General features: G+C 38.9%; 2 protein-coding genes across 3 annotated transcripts in view; one reads left to right on the forward strand and one right to left on the reverse strand.

Annotated features, from left to right (window-relative positions):
• Window positions 1–10,959, forward strand: part of LOC129696472 (piezo-type mechanosensitive ion channel component 2-like) — a 504,307-nt gene extending 493,348 nt beyond the window's left edge. The window contains exons 52-54 of the mRNA XM_055634398.1: window positions 1,141–1,220; window positions 2,379–2,571; window positions 5,203–10,959. Of these exons, the coding sequence (XP_055490373.1) occupies window positions 1,141–1,220; window positions 2,379–2,571; window positions 5,203–5,455 (526 nt within the window). The 3' untranslated portion in view covers window positions 5,456–10,959. The remainder of the gene's footprint in view (window positions 1–1,140; window positions 1,221–2,378; window positions 2,572–5,202) is intronic.
• Window positions 10,960–12,674: 1,715 nt separating this feature from the next.
• LOC129696470 (probable aminopeptidase NPEPL1) overlaps window positions 12,675–17,797 on the reverse strand; it is a 44,512-nt gene continuing 39,389 nt past the window's right edge. The window contains exon 11 of one of the 2 annotated variants that reach the window (XM_055634396.1): window positions 12,675–17,583. In XM_055634396.1, coding sequence (XP_055490371.1) covers window positions 17,383–17,583 — 201 coding nt within the window. In that variant the 3' untranslated portion in view covers window positions 12,675–17,382. The remainder of the gene's footprint in view (window positions 17,584–17,797) is intronic. The other variant, XM_055634395.1, reaches the window with a different exon arrangement.

A 17,797-nucleotide genomic window follows, 5' to 3' on the forward strand; every position in this document is an offset into this window, starting at 1 on the left:
ATTCACCAATACTGGGAGTCGGCACAGTGGTGCAACGGTAGAGTTGCTGCCTTACAGCACCAGAGAACCAGGTTCAAGCCTAACGATGGGTGCTGTCTGTAGAGTTTGAACGTTCTACCTGTGATCACGTGGGTTTTCTCCGGGTGCTCCAGTTTCCTCCCACACTCCAAAGATATACAAGTTTGGAATTTAATTGGTTTCAGTTTAAAAAAATTGTCCCTATTGTATAGGGTAGTGTTTGTGTATGGGGTGATTGCTGGTTGGCACAGGCTCGATGGGCTGAAGGGCCTGTTTTCACCCTATTTCTATAAAGTCTAAAGGTAACAAACCATTCATCCTTTGCCATCCATTTCTCATTCTCCACCCCCCCCCCCCCCCCCCCCCCCCCCCTCCCCCAATCCCCTGCATCCCCTTGCACTTATATCCTTCCTTTGGCTTCACATTTTACACCTCTTTTATCTTTATCACACTTTTTATTTCTGGCCTTTGTCCAACCATCTGCCGATCTGAAATGCCCCACACTTATATCCACCCATCACTTGCCAGGCTTTGTTCACCCCCATCTTCCTTCCAGCTTTCTGTCCCCGCTACAATCAGTCTGAAGGGTCTCGACCCAAAATATTGCCTGTCCACATTCTCCAGCGATTCTGCCTGTCCAGCTGAATTACTCCAGCACTTTGGGGGCTTTTTTTGTAAACTAGCATCCGCAGTTCCTTGCGTCCTCTTGCAATTTTTTAAATTTCAAGTAAGATAATTTCTCGTTCTTCCAGAGTGTAATGAATATATGCCAATGGGCAAAACCCAATCTACTACATCTCTTTTCATATCCCAATCCCTTCATTCTGGGAATAACCAATGAACCATCTCTGCGTTATCTCCAAAACCGTTGCCATGGTCATACCAAGAGATAAAATAACGTTCTCTAAGGTGCATGATGCCTATTGTGCTTTTAAAAAAGAACACCATCATTTCAGTTGAAAATTAAGTTATGAAAGAGAGTTGCAAACAGTGCCCTCTGCTGGAGAATCCTATTTTCATCTACTTATGAAGGATTTACAATGCCATCATTTATAATGAACAAATATCTCATCCTTATTCTTTCAAACAGTTATATATTAATAATAATGTTTTAATTTTCAGAGAAATATTAAAGCTATTTCCAAACTACATCAGGGCTCCTAGCAATTCTGATACAAAACCAGTGAAACAGCTTTATGAACGTAAGTGTACCTATTTGAGATGTTTATACTCTACAGTGCATAAATGTACAATAAATAACTATGGAAGCAAAACTTTAAAGCAGACCTCCTATCAGTTATTTCTTTGGAGTGATAGACTATCTTTTTGAATTCCCTAAAAGCACAGTTCACTCTTTGCTTCCGGGAAAGTTATGTAAGTACTTCCGGGAAAGTTATGCAAGTACTTCCGGGAAAGTTATGCAGATAGAAGAACAAGTCAAGTCAAATTGAGTTGAGTTTATAGGCACAAGTATGGTGAGGTACACGTACAATGAAAATCTTGCTTGCAGCAGCATCACAGGCACACAGTCTCAGGCAACATACAAAAACATAAGTTATACATATATTATACAAGAATAAGAACGTTTATAAAACTAAACACTAATGAAAAACATAATTGGAAAACAAGCTCACGATGGTTCATGGGAATAGATAGGGTAGATGCACAGATCCTTCACCCAGAATAGGGAATTCAAGAACCAGTGGACGGAGGTTGAAGATGAGGGAGGAAAGAGGAATGAGCTGCCATAGGAATAGTTGAGGCAGAAAATATAACTGTGGACTGTAGTGTTCCATTGCTGAGGTAGGATTAGGGTTGTTCAGGTCAGTTTATGAACCTGATGTTTGGAAGAAAGTAGCTCTTCCTGAACCCGGTGATGTGGTGTGGACCCAATGGTGGCTTTTGTACCTCGTGCCCAATAGTAGCAGTGAGAGAAGGTCAAGGCCCAGATGATGCTGATCCTTGATGATAGATGCCGTCGTCTTGAGACAGTGCCTCATGTAGATGCTCTCAATGATAGAGATGGCTGGTGTTTGACACAAACTCTCTAAATCTCTCCTATCCATGTACCTACCCAAATATCTTTATAGTATTTGATATAATTATGTGCGTTACCAGCCATTTCAGAAGGCAGTTAATACTAACTTGCATGATCTTTCCTTTGTAATATGGTCTTGAGGCTTTTAAGGACAAGCTTGGTATCTCCTATTCATTGACCTACCTATTTTTGTTTTACTATTTTCACGGAGGGCATCTAGAAATACAGGCTTTGACTTTTAAATGTTTTCAAAATTTAAAAAAATAATTAAAATATGTAACCTTTTCAACATTATGTTCTGTGCTTTACATCCCTTCAATAGATGGTGATAAATACTGTGATCTTCTTGTAAGATTGGTTAAAAAAAAAGACAACATTACAGGACACATTCAGGAATGGTGGACTATTAATCAGACCCTAAAGTTTCACAGAAAAGATCAAAAAGAAAGTTTGGAAATTATTGTATTCAGTGATAAAGTTAGTCCTCCAAGTCTTGGCTTCCTTGCTGGATATGGGTAAGATGACAATTTTCCCTCTAATTATGTGATGTACATTTGTTGTGAAATATTAGTTATTTAATGATTACTTAATTTTAATACGTAGCATTTAGTGAATAAACAGTGAAGTTAGCACTTTCCTCCACTTTGGTACATTTCTTTTTTATTTTTAGAGATACAGCATGGGAACAGGTCCTTTGACCCACCAGGTCCACACCGACCATTGCCTAACTACCTGTCCCCACTAGATTTATGTATCCTACTTTCTCATGCACTCCCTACATGTTAGGGCCAATTTACAGAGGCCAATTAACTTACAAACCCGCACATTTTTGTGGGAGGAAACCAGAGCATCCGAAGGTAAGAGGAGAACATGCAAACTCCACACACACAGTATCCGAGGTCAGGATGAAACCTGGGTCTCTGACGTTGTGAGGCAGAAGCTCCACCAGCTGTGCCACGGTGCTGCAGTAACTCAGCAGGTCAGGCAGCATCTCTGCAGAACATGAATAGGTGACGTTTAAGGTCAAAACCCTTCTTCAAAACTGTAGGACATCTGAAGAAGGGTCTCCAGAGATTCTGCCAGACCTGCTGAGTTACTCCAGCACTTTATGTCCTTCTATTCATTTGACCATAGTACTTTACTCTTTCCACTCAGTAAAACACAGATATTTCTAAATTCCTTGGCACTCCAATCTAACAGATACACCTCTGGCCAACGATTGCTTCACTACCTGTCATCACAAGAGCAGTTACAACAACTGCAACATTGCAGTATTGGCCTTCATCAGTCAGATTATTGACTATAGAAGTTGGGTGGTCATGTTGCAGTTATATAAGACATTGATGAGACCATATTTAGAGTATTGTGTTCAGTTTTGGGCACCATGTTATAGGAAAGATGACAAGCAGGAAATGGTGCAGAGAAGATTTATGAGGCTGTTGCCAGGACTTAAGGAACTGAGCTGAAGGGAGAGGTTGAACAGATAAGGACACTATTCCTTGGAGAGCAGGTGGATGAGGGGTGATCTTATAGAGGTGTACAAAATAATGAGGAATAGATCGGGTAAACGCACAGTGTCTCTTGCCCACATTACGGAAATCAAGAACCAGAGGACATAGGTGGAAGGTGAGGGAGGAAAGATTTAATAGGAACCTGAGGGGTAACTTTTTTTTACACAAAGGGTGGTGGGTGTATGGAATGAGCTGCCAGAGGAGGTAGTTGACGCAGGCATTATCGCCACTTTTAAGAAATATTTAGACAGGTACATAGATAGGATAGGTTTAGATGGATGTGGGCTAAACACTGGCAGGTGGTACTAGTGTAGATTGGACATGTAGGTCGGTGTGGGCAAGTTGGGCCGAAGGGACCGTTTCCGTGCTGTATGACTCTATAACTGCATATCTGGGCCTAATGTATCAGCAATACAGATATTGCCCTGCTATTACTTTTCCCAATGTGTATAGACCACCGTCATTCTGCAGGCCAATCTCTACAGGGCTGTAGATCCAATGACTGGTCTTTTATCCAAACTTATCACTTGGCATCTTTGCCAACCTCATCACAAAAACGATTTGTAGATTTCAAGAGTGTGATGGAAGAAAGGAAAAGTGCCTTGCCTGCAAGACATTGTTATGTCTTGCAGGCATTATGTTATGTTAAGACTATGTGTTTACTGTACAAATCTGGAAGCTCATAGCGTCTGTGCCAAACATGACACCAAGTTAGACTCCTCTGTTCGCAGATGACCCATATCCTGCCATTTCCTACATATCCATTTGCCTATATAAAAGCCTCTTAAAGGTTAAGATTGTTTCTGCCCTCACCATCACCTCGAGCAGTCTATTCCAGGCATGCAACACCCTCTATGTAAACATTCACCCCAAACATCTCCTTTAAACTTTGCCTTCGGAGGTCATTTGGATCGCGAAAGTTGGATGCTGCACATTTCAATTGCAAAGTTCACTCTTGTTTCCCAATTTTAAAGAAAGTTTAGTTTAGTTTATTGTCTCATGTATCAAGGAAAAACTTTCTGTTGCGTGCTAACCAGTCAGCAGAAAGACAATCCATGATTAAAATGGCACCTTCCACAGTGTACAGATACAGGATAAAGGGAGCAACATCTAGTGCAAGATAATGTCCAATAAAGTCCCATTAAAGATAGTCTTCAATGAGGGTCTTCAATGAGGTAGATAGTAGCTCAGGACCTCTCTCTAATTGTTGGTAGGATGATTCAGTTGCCTGATAACAGCTGGGAAGAAACTGTTTCTGAAACTGGAGGCGTGCATTTTCACATTTCTGTATCTCTTGCCTGATGGGAGAGGGAACAAGCGGGAGTGACCGGGGTGAGACTGGTCTTTGATTACGCTGATGGCCTTGCTGAGACAGCGTGAAGTGTAGATGGAGTCAATGGAAGGGAGGTTGGTTTGTGTGATGGTCTGGGCTGCATCCACAAGTCTCTGTAATTTCTCTCTGTCATGGATGGAGCTGTTCCCAAACCAAGCTGTGATGCATCCCGATAAAATGCTTTCTAAGACACATCTGTGGAAGTTGGTGAGAGTTGTTAGGGATATGCTGAACTTCCTAAGCCTTCAAAGATCTGATGAGTTACCCGATGTACCTTTAATACTGCTTTCATCCCTTTACAGCATTATGGGTCTCTATGCGTCCGTTGTGCTGGTCATTGGAAAGTTTGTCCGTGAATTCTTCAGTGGGATATCTCACTCCATCATGTTTGAAGAACTGCCCAATGTGGACCGAATCTTGAAACTGTGCACGGACATCTTCCTGGTTCGAGAGACTGGAGAGCTCGAGTTGGAGGAGGATCTGTACTGTAAGCTCATCTTCTTGTATAGATCACCAGAAACTATGATCAAATGGACACGTGAAAAGACAAAGTGACCATTTTGGATGACCTGGATTCAAAGTTCTAATTTTGGAGATTAACAAAAAACGAAAGCACAATATCACAGAAAAGCGGAGCTGTTCAGTTAGGTGACGGGAGCTTTTCCTACTGGAGCCCAGGCAGTTGCACGTTCCTTAAGTCCTCTCTGCCTACAGTCTTCCTCTGCTGACAGTATCAGACCGGTGTTTGCACCAGTAGTGGTTAAGGAAATGATTCCATGTCGTATCTGAATCCAGTTTCTTTACACTTTCAGTCAGCCAAAATCAGGGCTTCCAAAACGCTAACCTTCCTTGCAGGTATCACCTGCATCAATCCTTTATGCAATGATTTTTGGTCGACAGAATGTCCATACCCCCCAATTATAGGGGAACAAGTCCTGGAGTGATCAGTACAGGCTACATGAAAGAAGGCGACACCAATGAATAATAATTCTAGTTGCAGTGATAAATGGATTTATTGACTAGCCTAAACGAAGGACAATTCTATTTTGAATGACTTATTTTATTTGTACAGGCAATAGAAAAGTATCACCTTATCAGTGAGCTTTCTCAGGAAGAGTTCTTTTATTAAAAGCTTATCTGTCTTCTGTATCTTTGGCATCTTATAAAAACAAAGTGGGTGCACATTATTGCTTCAGCAAATACTTCTAGATAAAGGCTCCTGTGATACTTACAAAAGCACTTGAAACCTGAGGTCAGCAAAATATTCAGATTTTACTTGAGCCTTTGAAAAGCAAATCCTTCGACAACTTCTTCTCTTTGATTGAATTGGAGCTAACAGAACTTTCTTCATGAGCCTGTGGTTTTGTCTTTTTTTTTGATCGGAAGAATCCAACCATAACTATGTTTCATTTCCATCTCCCTTTCACCCATTGCAATTGTCAGGGGAGAGCCTGGGTGATACGTCGCCAAGTGTGGTGAACATCCACCTTCAGCCAATTATTGGAATATATGCAACAATGGGCCAGGGTAATAAATTGCTGATTTTCTCGCTTTTCTTATTGGGACCTATGTGGCCTCTTTTACTGGAAGTTATTCAACCGATATCAGGAACTTGCTTGGAGGGGTTGATGGGCACAATCATGTACTTTAACTCTGGCACAGAAAAGCAGATCTAGCGTGTGGCACAGCCATTATTGTATGGCACGTATTTTCGAAGGGAAAAACAAGATAGAATTATGCTTTGTTAGCATTATATACAAGTGCAAGGCCCAGCTGTGATCTGACTGTTTCGGATAGGTTTTGCTCTACTTGAAATGTCTGTGCATTTAAATCTCCATACTATCAGCAAAACGACAGCAATGACAACGATAGGATGATTAGGCTCCTCATAACAATTGCTGTTTCTATAATCTGAACTGAACAGTAAAGATGATAGTATTGGAAACTATATGTACAATGTGAAATAACTGGAGACAGTATAAAAGGATATTGTGTAACTATTGATATTGCGTAATGTTCAGAAAAATGGACTGCCTTAATTCTGTAACAAAGCAGATTTCTTTGGCTTAAAGTTTGACTTTTCTGCATATTTCCACATGCACATTGCTATTGCTACAATTTTCAAGGTAACTGTAGTCCCCAAAAGGGCAAAAAAATAAGTTATACATGTATCCTAAGATTTAATTTTAATCTACATATCTAAATGCAAAAATGTTCAAGATTAACATGATTGTTTTGGTTTAGGTAATGAGGCATTTCTAGGACTACAATATTGGGTAGAATTATAGCACAAAAGACTGGAAATGAGAAAACCCTTTTTTAAAGTATACACCTGATTGCAGCAAGGTTTACTGCAACTGAATAATGGTGTAATTTGTAATGCTTCTCAGAGTATCGCTGGCCCATTATCAATGTGGCTGCTCCTTTTCATGTCAGTTATTGGTTTCTGACAACTACTACATATTTGTATTGTTAAGGCATTGTTAATAATGTAAAGCAGGGATTGGAATTTGGTTTCCTCTTTAGTTGTTTTCCTACATAACGATTGTCAGTAGCTCATCAAATATTCCTGTAACTGGGTGGCACAGTCACAAGTAAGTCCAATTGGTGAAGGTTGCATGGTTGCGATAATTATTTTTGCTTAATGATGCAATTTATTTTATTTAAGTAATGTTGGAGACCAGCTTGTAACTAATTCGATAACACACATGTTTTACTGTTTGATTATGTTCACTTTGTGGAGATCCAAAAATAAGTTTAGAATACTGGCCTATGATCTAGAAATTAATACAGGACTACTATTTCAAAAAATAATTATAAAGAGTCATCATGTTAAAAGCAAAAAGGATTAAATAACCCAACAAAATCCATTAGCCTTGCAATAATAGTTTTAGAAGCTGCTTTTTATAATTTGAAAATAGAAAGCAGCACTCGTGAGTCAATTCTTTCATACCCAGCTGTTTTAAGGATCTCATCTTTTGAAGTAATTCACAGCAGTTGCTCAAAAAAGTCAAATGAAAAGAAATGTTTTTCCCATTCTGTAAGTAGTTTCCCTGTGTTTATTGGAATGAATTGGATATTTTCAGCCTAATATCGACAGTCTAGATCCAACCTACCACACCAAGTGCACGAAAATGGATACTTTTTAGTGAAACTGAACAACAGTGGTTGGTGCAAATAAGTTTTGTAATGACAAAGGTTAACATTACCTTATTCCATAATGGTATGTTTCAATATTAGTGTGTTGAGATGTATTTATATTTCAATTTTATTCACAAACTTCTGGAATACTGAAATTAGTTTTAGAAAATATGCAATAAGCTTTGCTTCTAGTTGGATTGCTCAGAAATTTCCTTTGAACTGGATGCTGTCAACCAGAGCCAGACGATTGTGACCCTGCTGTCTAAGGTTACCAGTGAAAATGTGTCCCTGTTTTATATTTGTTTCTAAAACATCTCACTAAATGATGGACGTTTTTAATAAAATTTCATGAAAATTGGGTTTTCTTTCACCAGTAGCTTTTGTAAAGTACGAAAAAGGGGAAAAGGGCTCTTGGAGCAGTTTAGTTTTGGTTTAATTTATTATTATTTCACGGTACCGAGACACAGTGAAAAGCTTTTGATTGTGTCTCATCCAGTCATAGTAGGCAATCAAGCTGTCTAGAGTGTACATATAAAGGGTGTAGCAATTAGTGCATGTATATTACATTGAGTCTGATTAAAGATAGTTCAAAGGTCTCCAATGAAATAGATGGGAGCCAGCACCACAATTTAGCTGATGAGAGGATGGTTCAGTTGCTTGATAACAGTTGGGAAGAAACTGTTCTTTAATCTGGTGGGATTGATTTTCAAACTTCTGTACCTCTTGCCTGATGGGAGAAGGAGTGGTCTTTAATTATGCTGATGGCCGAATGGTGGTGACAAAACTCACCAGGAGGGCGAGGTCAGAAATTACAGTAATAGTAGGAGTGGGCATATGTGCTCAAAATCATTTAATTTTGATAAATGTAAAACATTCAAATTGTATCCAATTTTCGAGTTAATGGGAGTCAACAATATTTGCCATTTAGTGCACTTATATTGATAGTCAGCTACCTTTCATAATATTTTTCGTGGTCATTTAAAAGTCAAAACAACAAGACATCCTGCTCAACAAAGGGTGGCACAGTGGTAGAGTTGCTGCCTTACAGTTCCAGAGACCCGGGTTCGACCCTGACCACGCATGCTGTCTGTACGTCCTCCCTGAAACCACGTGAGTTTTCTCCAAGAGCTCCAGTTTCCTCCAACTTCCAAACACATACAGGTTTGTAGGTTAATTGGCTTTGTTAAGAATTGTAAATTGTTCCGAGTGTGAAGTGTTCGGATAGGTAGATCCTTGGTTGGCGTGGACATGGTGGCCGAAGGGCCTGTTTCCGCGTTGTAACTAAACTAAACTGCAAAATTCTCATTGATCCACTTTAAACAAAGAGGTGTTGATAAGAATATGTAATTCAACGTCAAATTAATATATAGAAAGTAGAATAAAGAAAATAAATGAACTTAAGAGAAATATGGAAAAGAATCACAAAACATTTTGTAACTTCCCAACAATTGAAATAAAGTGATTAGTCTCCTCACTTGTAAAAATACATTTTGAATGTTATTGCATGGTAATAATTAAAACTTACGGTGTTGCTAAAATAATTTATTTATCCTTATATATACCAGCAAATGCTGAGAGATCTCAGCATTGTTGATGAGTATGGAGGCATAAAATTTACACAAAAATAGGCCCTTCAGCCCATCACGTCCAGACTGATTCCTTTGCCCATCTACACAAATTCCATTTGCCCATAGTGGGACCATATGCCTTGCCTGTTTAAATGTCTGTCTAAATACCTCTTAAACACGATAATTCCATCTAATGTCATTGCCAACTCTGGCAGCCTGTTCTAGATCGCAATCATTCTATGCTTTAAAACAAATTGCACCTCAGATCTCTCTTAAAACTCAGGATAAATCTCCACATACTTTGCCATTGATTGTACTTGATTGCTAACTCCCTCGTGGAGGTGCCGCTGAAGTAAAATGTACAAGTAGGGCGACACGCATACAGCAACATCATCTTCACATTTAACTGAACATGTTGACACCAGAAATCGTCCAATTTAATCAGCGCTTGACATTATAGATTTTGTTAATTCTTTAATTCCCGGGATGGTGGGACTGTCATATGCTGAGAGAATGGAGCAGCTGGGCTTGTACACTCTGGAGTTTAGAAGGATGAGAGGGAATCTTATTGAAACATATGTAGCAATGTTACAAAATTTTGAGATTTAAAAAATCAAGTCTGCAATTTATCCCATCAGATAAAGCATAACAATAAGTTTAATTTGACACCTAATTCACTTTCATATCTCAAGTAATAAAAAAGTTATGGCCATTTTCATACTCGGAAATTAGCATCTTGTTCCCTATTGATTTTCTATGGACATAACAAAAAACCTGTGATCGAGGACAGTCAAAAGCCCATAACCTTCTTAAAAATTAAGAGAACTGAATGAAATTTTCAGTTATCATAGATTGAAGCATTCTGAAACAAATATAAAATAATCTTACTTGGATGACCTGAAATTAAAGCATATAATTAGTTAGTTACCCAATTGTAGCTAATTTCAAACTTCATTTACTAGATCTAAACATCTATCCATTTCTTAATAAATGATTAACATTTTTAAATAGCCCAAGTGTCCAAATAATATTCACAAATAATTCACAATAAAACATGATTTTTAAATCTCATTTACATCAATTTATAGGCCAAATGGAAGGAATTTAGTGTTCATTTGCTGTAAATTAAAGTCAATTTAAATCGGCTTTCTAGTGGGTTCCTGTGAACGCGCTGGTTTAGAACGTTCACATTGCGCTGGATTTGTGCCCTCAAGTGCCCAGAAAAATACTGCGGGATATAAAGAGCCCAAAATGAACTACTCGCTATAGAAAACTTTATATACAGGGTTATATAAACAAGCCCCATTTAATGTAAAAATAAGGTACATACCTTTAATTGTTTGCTTTATAAAACCCTGGGGCTGTGAGAGGTTGCGGAGTGAGAGAGTGATTTTTAAACTACTATAAATATTATACAAGGCCATAAAAACTAATAATACCTTTTGCGACGGGGTCTTTCAGCGATTTTCCGTTAATGATTTACTAGGCTGAACATTTTCGATTGGAACAGCCTAGTAAAAATCGCGTTTTAAACCCTCCCCCTCTAAACAGCGCCAGAATCGCGCACACGGGGTAGGGCAGATGCTCAGCCACGATTCAGGTAGGTTTTGTAACATACCTAATATAAATTGTTAAGGGCTTGAACACACTAGAGGCAGGAAACATATTCCCGATGTTGGGGGGGTCCAGAACCAGGGGCCACAGTTTAAGAATAAGGAGTAAGCCATTTAGAACGGAGACGAGGAAACACTTTTTCTCACAGAGAGTGGTGAGTCTGTGGAATTCTCTGCCTCAGCTTCTCTGGATGCTTTCAAGAAAGAGCTAGATAGGGCTCTTAAAAATAGCAGAGTCAGGGGATATGGGGAGAAGGCAGGAACGGGGTACTGATTGTGGATGATCAGCCATTGAATGGCAGTGCTGGCTCGAAGGGCCAAATGTCCTACTCCTGCACCTATTGTCTATTGTTTTAACTCAAAGTTCTGCTTAATAATATCATGGGCAGCTGAGAATGGAACTTGTTTCCTTTTCTTAGAAAATAATCTTTTATATCTATTTGTAGAATCATGAAGTTGAAAAGCTGCCACATTTCTGCAACAAATTATTTTACATCCACCTTGATATAACTTTGCGACCAGTCCCAGATGTTAGATTTCAAATTGACCTGTGAAGCATTTGATCATCATAGAAAATATGGAAAGTCATAAGGAATAGGGGAAGAATTAGGCCATTCGGCCCATCAAGTCTATTCCGCCATTCAATCATGGCTGATCTATCTCTCCTTCCTAACCCCATTCTCCTGCCTTCTCCCCATAACCCCTGACACCTGTACTAATCAAGAATCTTAAAAATATCCATTGATGGTCTCCACATCCTTCTGTTTCAAAGAATTCCAGATTCACCACCCTATGAGTAATGAAATCTTCCCTAAAATTACATACTTTAATTCTGAGGCTATGACCACTAGTCTTAGATTCTACCACTAGTGGAAACATCCTTTCCACATCCACTCCATCCAAGCCTTTCACTATTCTGTCGGTTTCAATGAGGTTCGCACTCATTCTTCTAAACTCTAGCGAGTACAGGCCCAGTGCTGACAAACGCTCACCATAGGTTAACCTACTCATTCCTGGGATCATTCTTGTAAATCTCCTCTGGACCCTCTCCAGACAGCACATCCTTGCTCTGATGATATGATGGCATTATTAAGTATGTTAAACAAAATAATACAATAATGCAATTTAAATTTATCTTGCAGATTCACAACCCTATAATTTAAAGAGAAGACTACCTACTAATGTATAACATCAAATCAGTTTCAATGTTCAGAGATAAGTTCATTTCTGCTGTCAGGTAAAGGGAATATTAACATTGGCTTGAAAATTTGTCATAATCTGAAATAAGTAACTCATATTTTTTAAATCATCCTCTGCAGAAAAAAATGTATGGATATCTGGAAACTCTTCATTTACCATTATGTATCTTAACACATCCAATTTTCCTTGTGAAAGTTATTATTTAAGGTATTTCCACATCCTCTCAGAAATGCCTGCCAGACTAACAACTCACTGGCATCTTGAAACAAAGTTGCAGTGAAAACTGCAATAATTATAAATAACCCTGATTAATAGATTCCACACTAAAAGAAAAATCTTCTGGCCTCGTTGCAAGCTAGATGGACAAAGTTACTTTGAACAATAGTGAAAAATGCAAGTTCTGGACTAAACCACTTGATAAATACCACATGCTCCTAATGTTTGCTTTTGACAAGGTGTTTAGCCGAGTTAATTTAGACTTTAGAGATACAGCATGGAAACAGTCCCTTCGGCCCACTGAGTTTGCACTAACTCCACACACTAATACTATCCTATCTACCAAGGACAATTTTACAACTCACCATAGCCAATTAACCTACAAACCTGCACGCATTTGGAGTGTGGGAGAAAACCGGACCAACAGGGAGAACGTACAAATATTTAACAGACAGCACCTATAGTCAGGATCGATCCTGAGTCTCTGCCACTGTAAGGCAGCAGCTTTACCCACTGCACCACCCAATATGAGACTTTTTTCCACAGTTATTGAAAGACAGACACACTTTGAGACTTTGTGAAACAAGCAATTGTAAATGCTGTAATTTCAAGCAAAGCACAAAGTGCTGGAGTAACTCAGCGAGTCAGACAGCATCTCTGGAGGATATGGATAGGGGACATTTCGGGTTGGGGTGCTTCTTCAGAGGCTTTGAGCTTTATTATGTTCAAGCCACTTATTTCAAAATCTTTTAAAATCAGTCCTGCAGTCAACAGAATATTAATCTGTAATAAACCGAAGGAAATCAACACGGTAACCTGGATGAGTAAATGCAGTGCAGTAGTGGTGAAGGGAATAAATGCTTGATGGATGGGGTACCAGTCAAGCAGGCTACATTTTCCTGGATGGTGTTCAACATGTGGAGCATTGTAACAGCTCCATTCATCCAGGCAATGGGGCAGTATTCCATCACACTTCCAAAGATCTGCAGTTTATGCAGATCCCCATTATTTACAACTCTGGTAACAGTCAACAGTTTAGCACATTTCATTATTTGGAATCTGAAAACACGGTACAAATACCAATATAGAAAGAAAAACAAAAAGTTCAATAAGACCATCTCCGCTTTAAAAATACCCAATGTCTTGGTCTCCACTGCCACCTGTGGCAATGAATTCCACAGATATACCACCCTCTGGCTAAAGAAAGTCCCCCACATCTCCATTCTAAAGCTATGTCCTTTTATTCTGAGGCTGTGCCCACTGGTTCTATTTTTCAATTACTGTAGAACGTAATTACAGATTCATAGAAACAACATGAGAATTTTGAAATTTATAAAATTATTTTATGCATTATTTCTTTCAAATACATAAAAGTATACAAAAATGCTATAAACTTGGTTAAGACAAATCGTAACATCATTTGATTTTAAGCTTCTAGGAGGTAGAGCCAAGACTATCCGTTATGCAGATAAAACAGTTAATTAAAAAAAAGTGTTCTCATATGATGATTCCATTTTCAAAGATGCATTTCATTTTGCTCTGACAGAAAAAGAGAATTTGATTCATTTTATAAAAAAGGATTTGACTTCCAAACAGTACATCTTAAATTTTATGGAGTTTACTGTGCACATTGTAATTGTAATTAATTTATTAGCCAAGTATGTAAAAACATATTAATAATTTGATTTGCCATTTGCAGTCAGCCAGTGATTTCTAAACTACATTCATAAAAGTAAAAAATATGGTTTTAGTTTATGATAAATACGTCGCCGATCTGTGAGTTTTCATGCAAAAAATTATTGGATTAAATCCGTAGCAAAATTCTGTTCTGAGTTTTCAGTTCAGTAAATACTCAGATGTGTCACTTAAAGGTCACATTTCAATAGACAATAGGTGCAGAAGTAGGCCATTTGGCCCTTCGAACCAGCACCGTCATTCAATGTGATCATGGCTGATCATCCACAATCAGTACCCCGTTCTTGCCTTCTCCCCATATTCCCTGACTCCGCTGTCTTTAAGAGCCCTATCTAGCTCTCTCTTGAAAGTATCCAGCGAACCGGCCTCCACCGCCCTCTGAGGCAGAGAATTCCACAGACTCACAACTCCCTGTGAGAAAGAGTGTTTCCTCGTCTCCGTTCTAAATGGCTTACCCCTTATTCTTAAACTGTGGCCCCTGGTTCTGGACTCCCCCAACATGTTTCCTGCCTCTAGCGTATCCAAACCCTTAACAATCATATATTTCAATAAGATCCCCTCTGATCCTTCTAAACTCCAGAGTGTACAAGCCCAGCCGCTCCATTCTCTCAGCATATGACAGTCCTGCCATCCCGGGAATTAACCGTCTAAACCTACGCTGCACTCCCTCAATAGCCAGGATTTCATTCAATTATAATATATATTCAAGTAGATTTGTCTTCTTCCTCCCAAAATAATGTGTATTTAATGGCACTGTCAGTGCATTTTGTCTTGAGGCTAAGATACATGATACTTCTTAAAGGGAAGGAAATTCTGGGTAAAGGCGATTTTAAAAATTGCAAAATGGTGAGAATATGAATATAGAAGTTGGTTCAGGCTTTTCAGCCCACAATGTCCATGCCAAACATGATATCAGGTTAAACTAATCTTCTCTGCCTTCATATGATCCATGTACCGTAAATGCCACTATTACAGTATATCTGCATCCACCATCATGTGTTCCAAGCACTCTGTAAAACACTTGCCTTGCACATCTCCTTTAAATTTTGGCCCTCTCACCTTAAAGCTATGCCTTCTACCTGTGACATTTCCACTCTGGAAAATAAGTTCTGCCTGTCTGCTCTATCCAAACCTCTCACAATTTTATATACTTCTATCAGGTCTCCCCTGAGCTTCCTTTCTTGTCATTCACACTTAGCTGACCTGAATACTTCCTCAAGAGGGATTTCCAATGTAAGTAAGAAAAATCAAGCCTCAACTTCAGAATTATCCTGCACGGAGATGAATTACTCAGAATTAAGTTATGAATTACGCAGTCAGAATTAGGCCCCAGGATATCATGCAGTTCAATAACAGTCTGCATTGCTCGGGAGTCAAAGAATGTTGTGGGACTTCCATTGCTTTCAAGTGAAGCTCTCAGCAATCCTGCACCCCTTCATTTTCTGTGGAACAGCTACTGGACCCAAAGAGGGCATTCTCAGTCAATAAAACTACCTTTGTACTCATTACTGTGAGGTGACAGGTACTTAGACTCTGTAGGTTTCTGGAGGACAGCAGAACTGGTCCAATATGCAGTAAAAGCTCAGTTATCTGACACATGCAAGAGTTGACAGGTGGTGCTCCTTCTCCAGCCCCAGCACTGGTCAACAGTCACCAGCTCCAGATTAAAACAGTGAACAACAAAGGTTTGTTATACTTGCATTCGATGCAGTTTTGGGAATTGAAAGGCCTCGATGGAGTGGATGTGAAGAGGATGTTTCCAATAGAAAGAGGGTCTAGAACCAGAGGGCACATCCTTAGAATAAAAGGAGGTACCTTTAGAATGGTGATGAGGAGGATATTCACTCGTATGTTTTATAATCTTGCGAAGATTCAATAGATTGATTCCTCATATGACTGCATTGCTTTACAAGCAAAGATTGAGCAGGTTGGGCCTATACTCTTTCAGAAGAAGATAAGGTGATCTTATTGTCCGTTTTTGATTCCCGCAGAGCTTGCTAAGGTAGATGTTGTGAGAGTACTTCCCCCACATGGAGTCAAGATCTGGTGGCCATCATTTTAGAATGAAGGATCAATTATGTAAGATGCAACTGAGAAATAATTTCTTCTTTCATTCTTTAGAATTTGCCATCCCAAAGAGCAGAGGCCAAACCATTGAACATATTCAGACAGAGTTGTAATCCAGAAGGGAATTATAGGAACAGAAAGAAAAGTGGCCGAGATAAGATCAGCCTTGAACTCGTTGAATGACAAGGAGCCAAACTAGGAAAAGTTAGGAGGGATATGGGCCAAATGCAGGAAATGGGACTAGCTTAGATGGGACGCCTTGGTCAGAAAGGTTGAGTTCAGTCGAAGGGCCTGTTTCCGTGCTCTATGACTATTTCACACAATATCATGGAATAAAATGACCTGATGAACCAGCATTTTTGCCAAATAAAAGGATGATGGAAAAACTACAGGATCTGAAGTTACATTCTTTGAGTTTATTATCCCATTCATTTGTTCCATGGGACAAAGATTGCCAAGTTATAAAACAAATATCCGCCTTTAGAAGAGGCAGAGAATTGAAAATTAGCTCTGGCAGCTTCACACAAAAGAGCAGGCAAAATGACGACACACAAAAGATAAGATCAGCGAAGATTATTGATGGTGGACTCATCGAAAATCACTTATCGCGCCAAATTCCAAAAACCACTGCTATACATCTAATCTATAAACCAAGCACCAGGAAGATGATCAAGGACTTTGTCAGTGTATAGCAACCTTATTTAAAACAACAAATATTATTCAAAGGCGTGGTAAAATAATTATATATACATTGTGCAATAAGTATTAATATCTTTCTCCAATTAAGTATGTTTTAAGGTACAGAAATAAAGTCAAGATTTGTACATGGCCATTTAAAATGTAAATATCGATTGCAACCTAATTACTCTAAATGTTTCAGCCTGACAAATTGCCCATATTAAGTTTGGAGCTGTGAAACTATTTACCGCATACCCCTCAATTCAACACAGATGCCTTCTACAGTCTCAGTAATGGAACATTCTCAGTTCTGTACAACAGATAATGAACACAATTTCAAGCAAAATTCATGTCTTCTCTTTTTCAAGCAATTTTCCATCGCGTCATCAGCTTCTGTGGCAAAGTTAACACCAACTGGTGAAATGATTTTCAACAATGCATTATCAGTTGCACGACCAAACAATGCTAATAGTAGTGCTACCCCATAGCCTGTAGCCCGAGCTCCCTGGGAAAGAAAATATAACCATTAGTTTCTCTGCTTTTTCCCGTACCCACAAAATGTGACAATGGAACATTTCACACGCACCATATTTTTTTACATTAGCAAATCCACTGCAGAATAAGGTAAAAAAAAACACTATTGTTTAAAATTATTGTAGCGTTTTAAAACAAGCTACTACCTGAATTGAATTGAAAGATATAGCATGGGGACAGGCTCA

Source organism: Leucoraja erinacea, chromosome 4 (assembly GCF_028641065.1).
Source record: "Leucoraja erinacea ecotype New England chromosome 4, Leri_hhj_1, whole genome shotgun sequence".
NCBI classification, from domain to species: Eukaryota; Metazoa; Chordata; class Chondrichthyes; order Rajiformes; family Rajidae; genus Leucoraja; species Leucoraja erinaceus.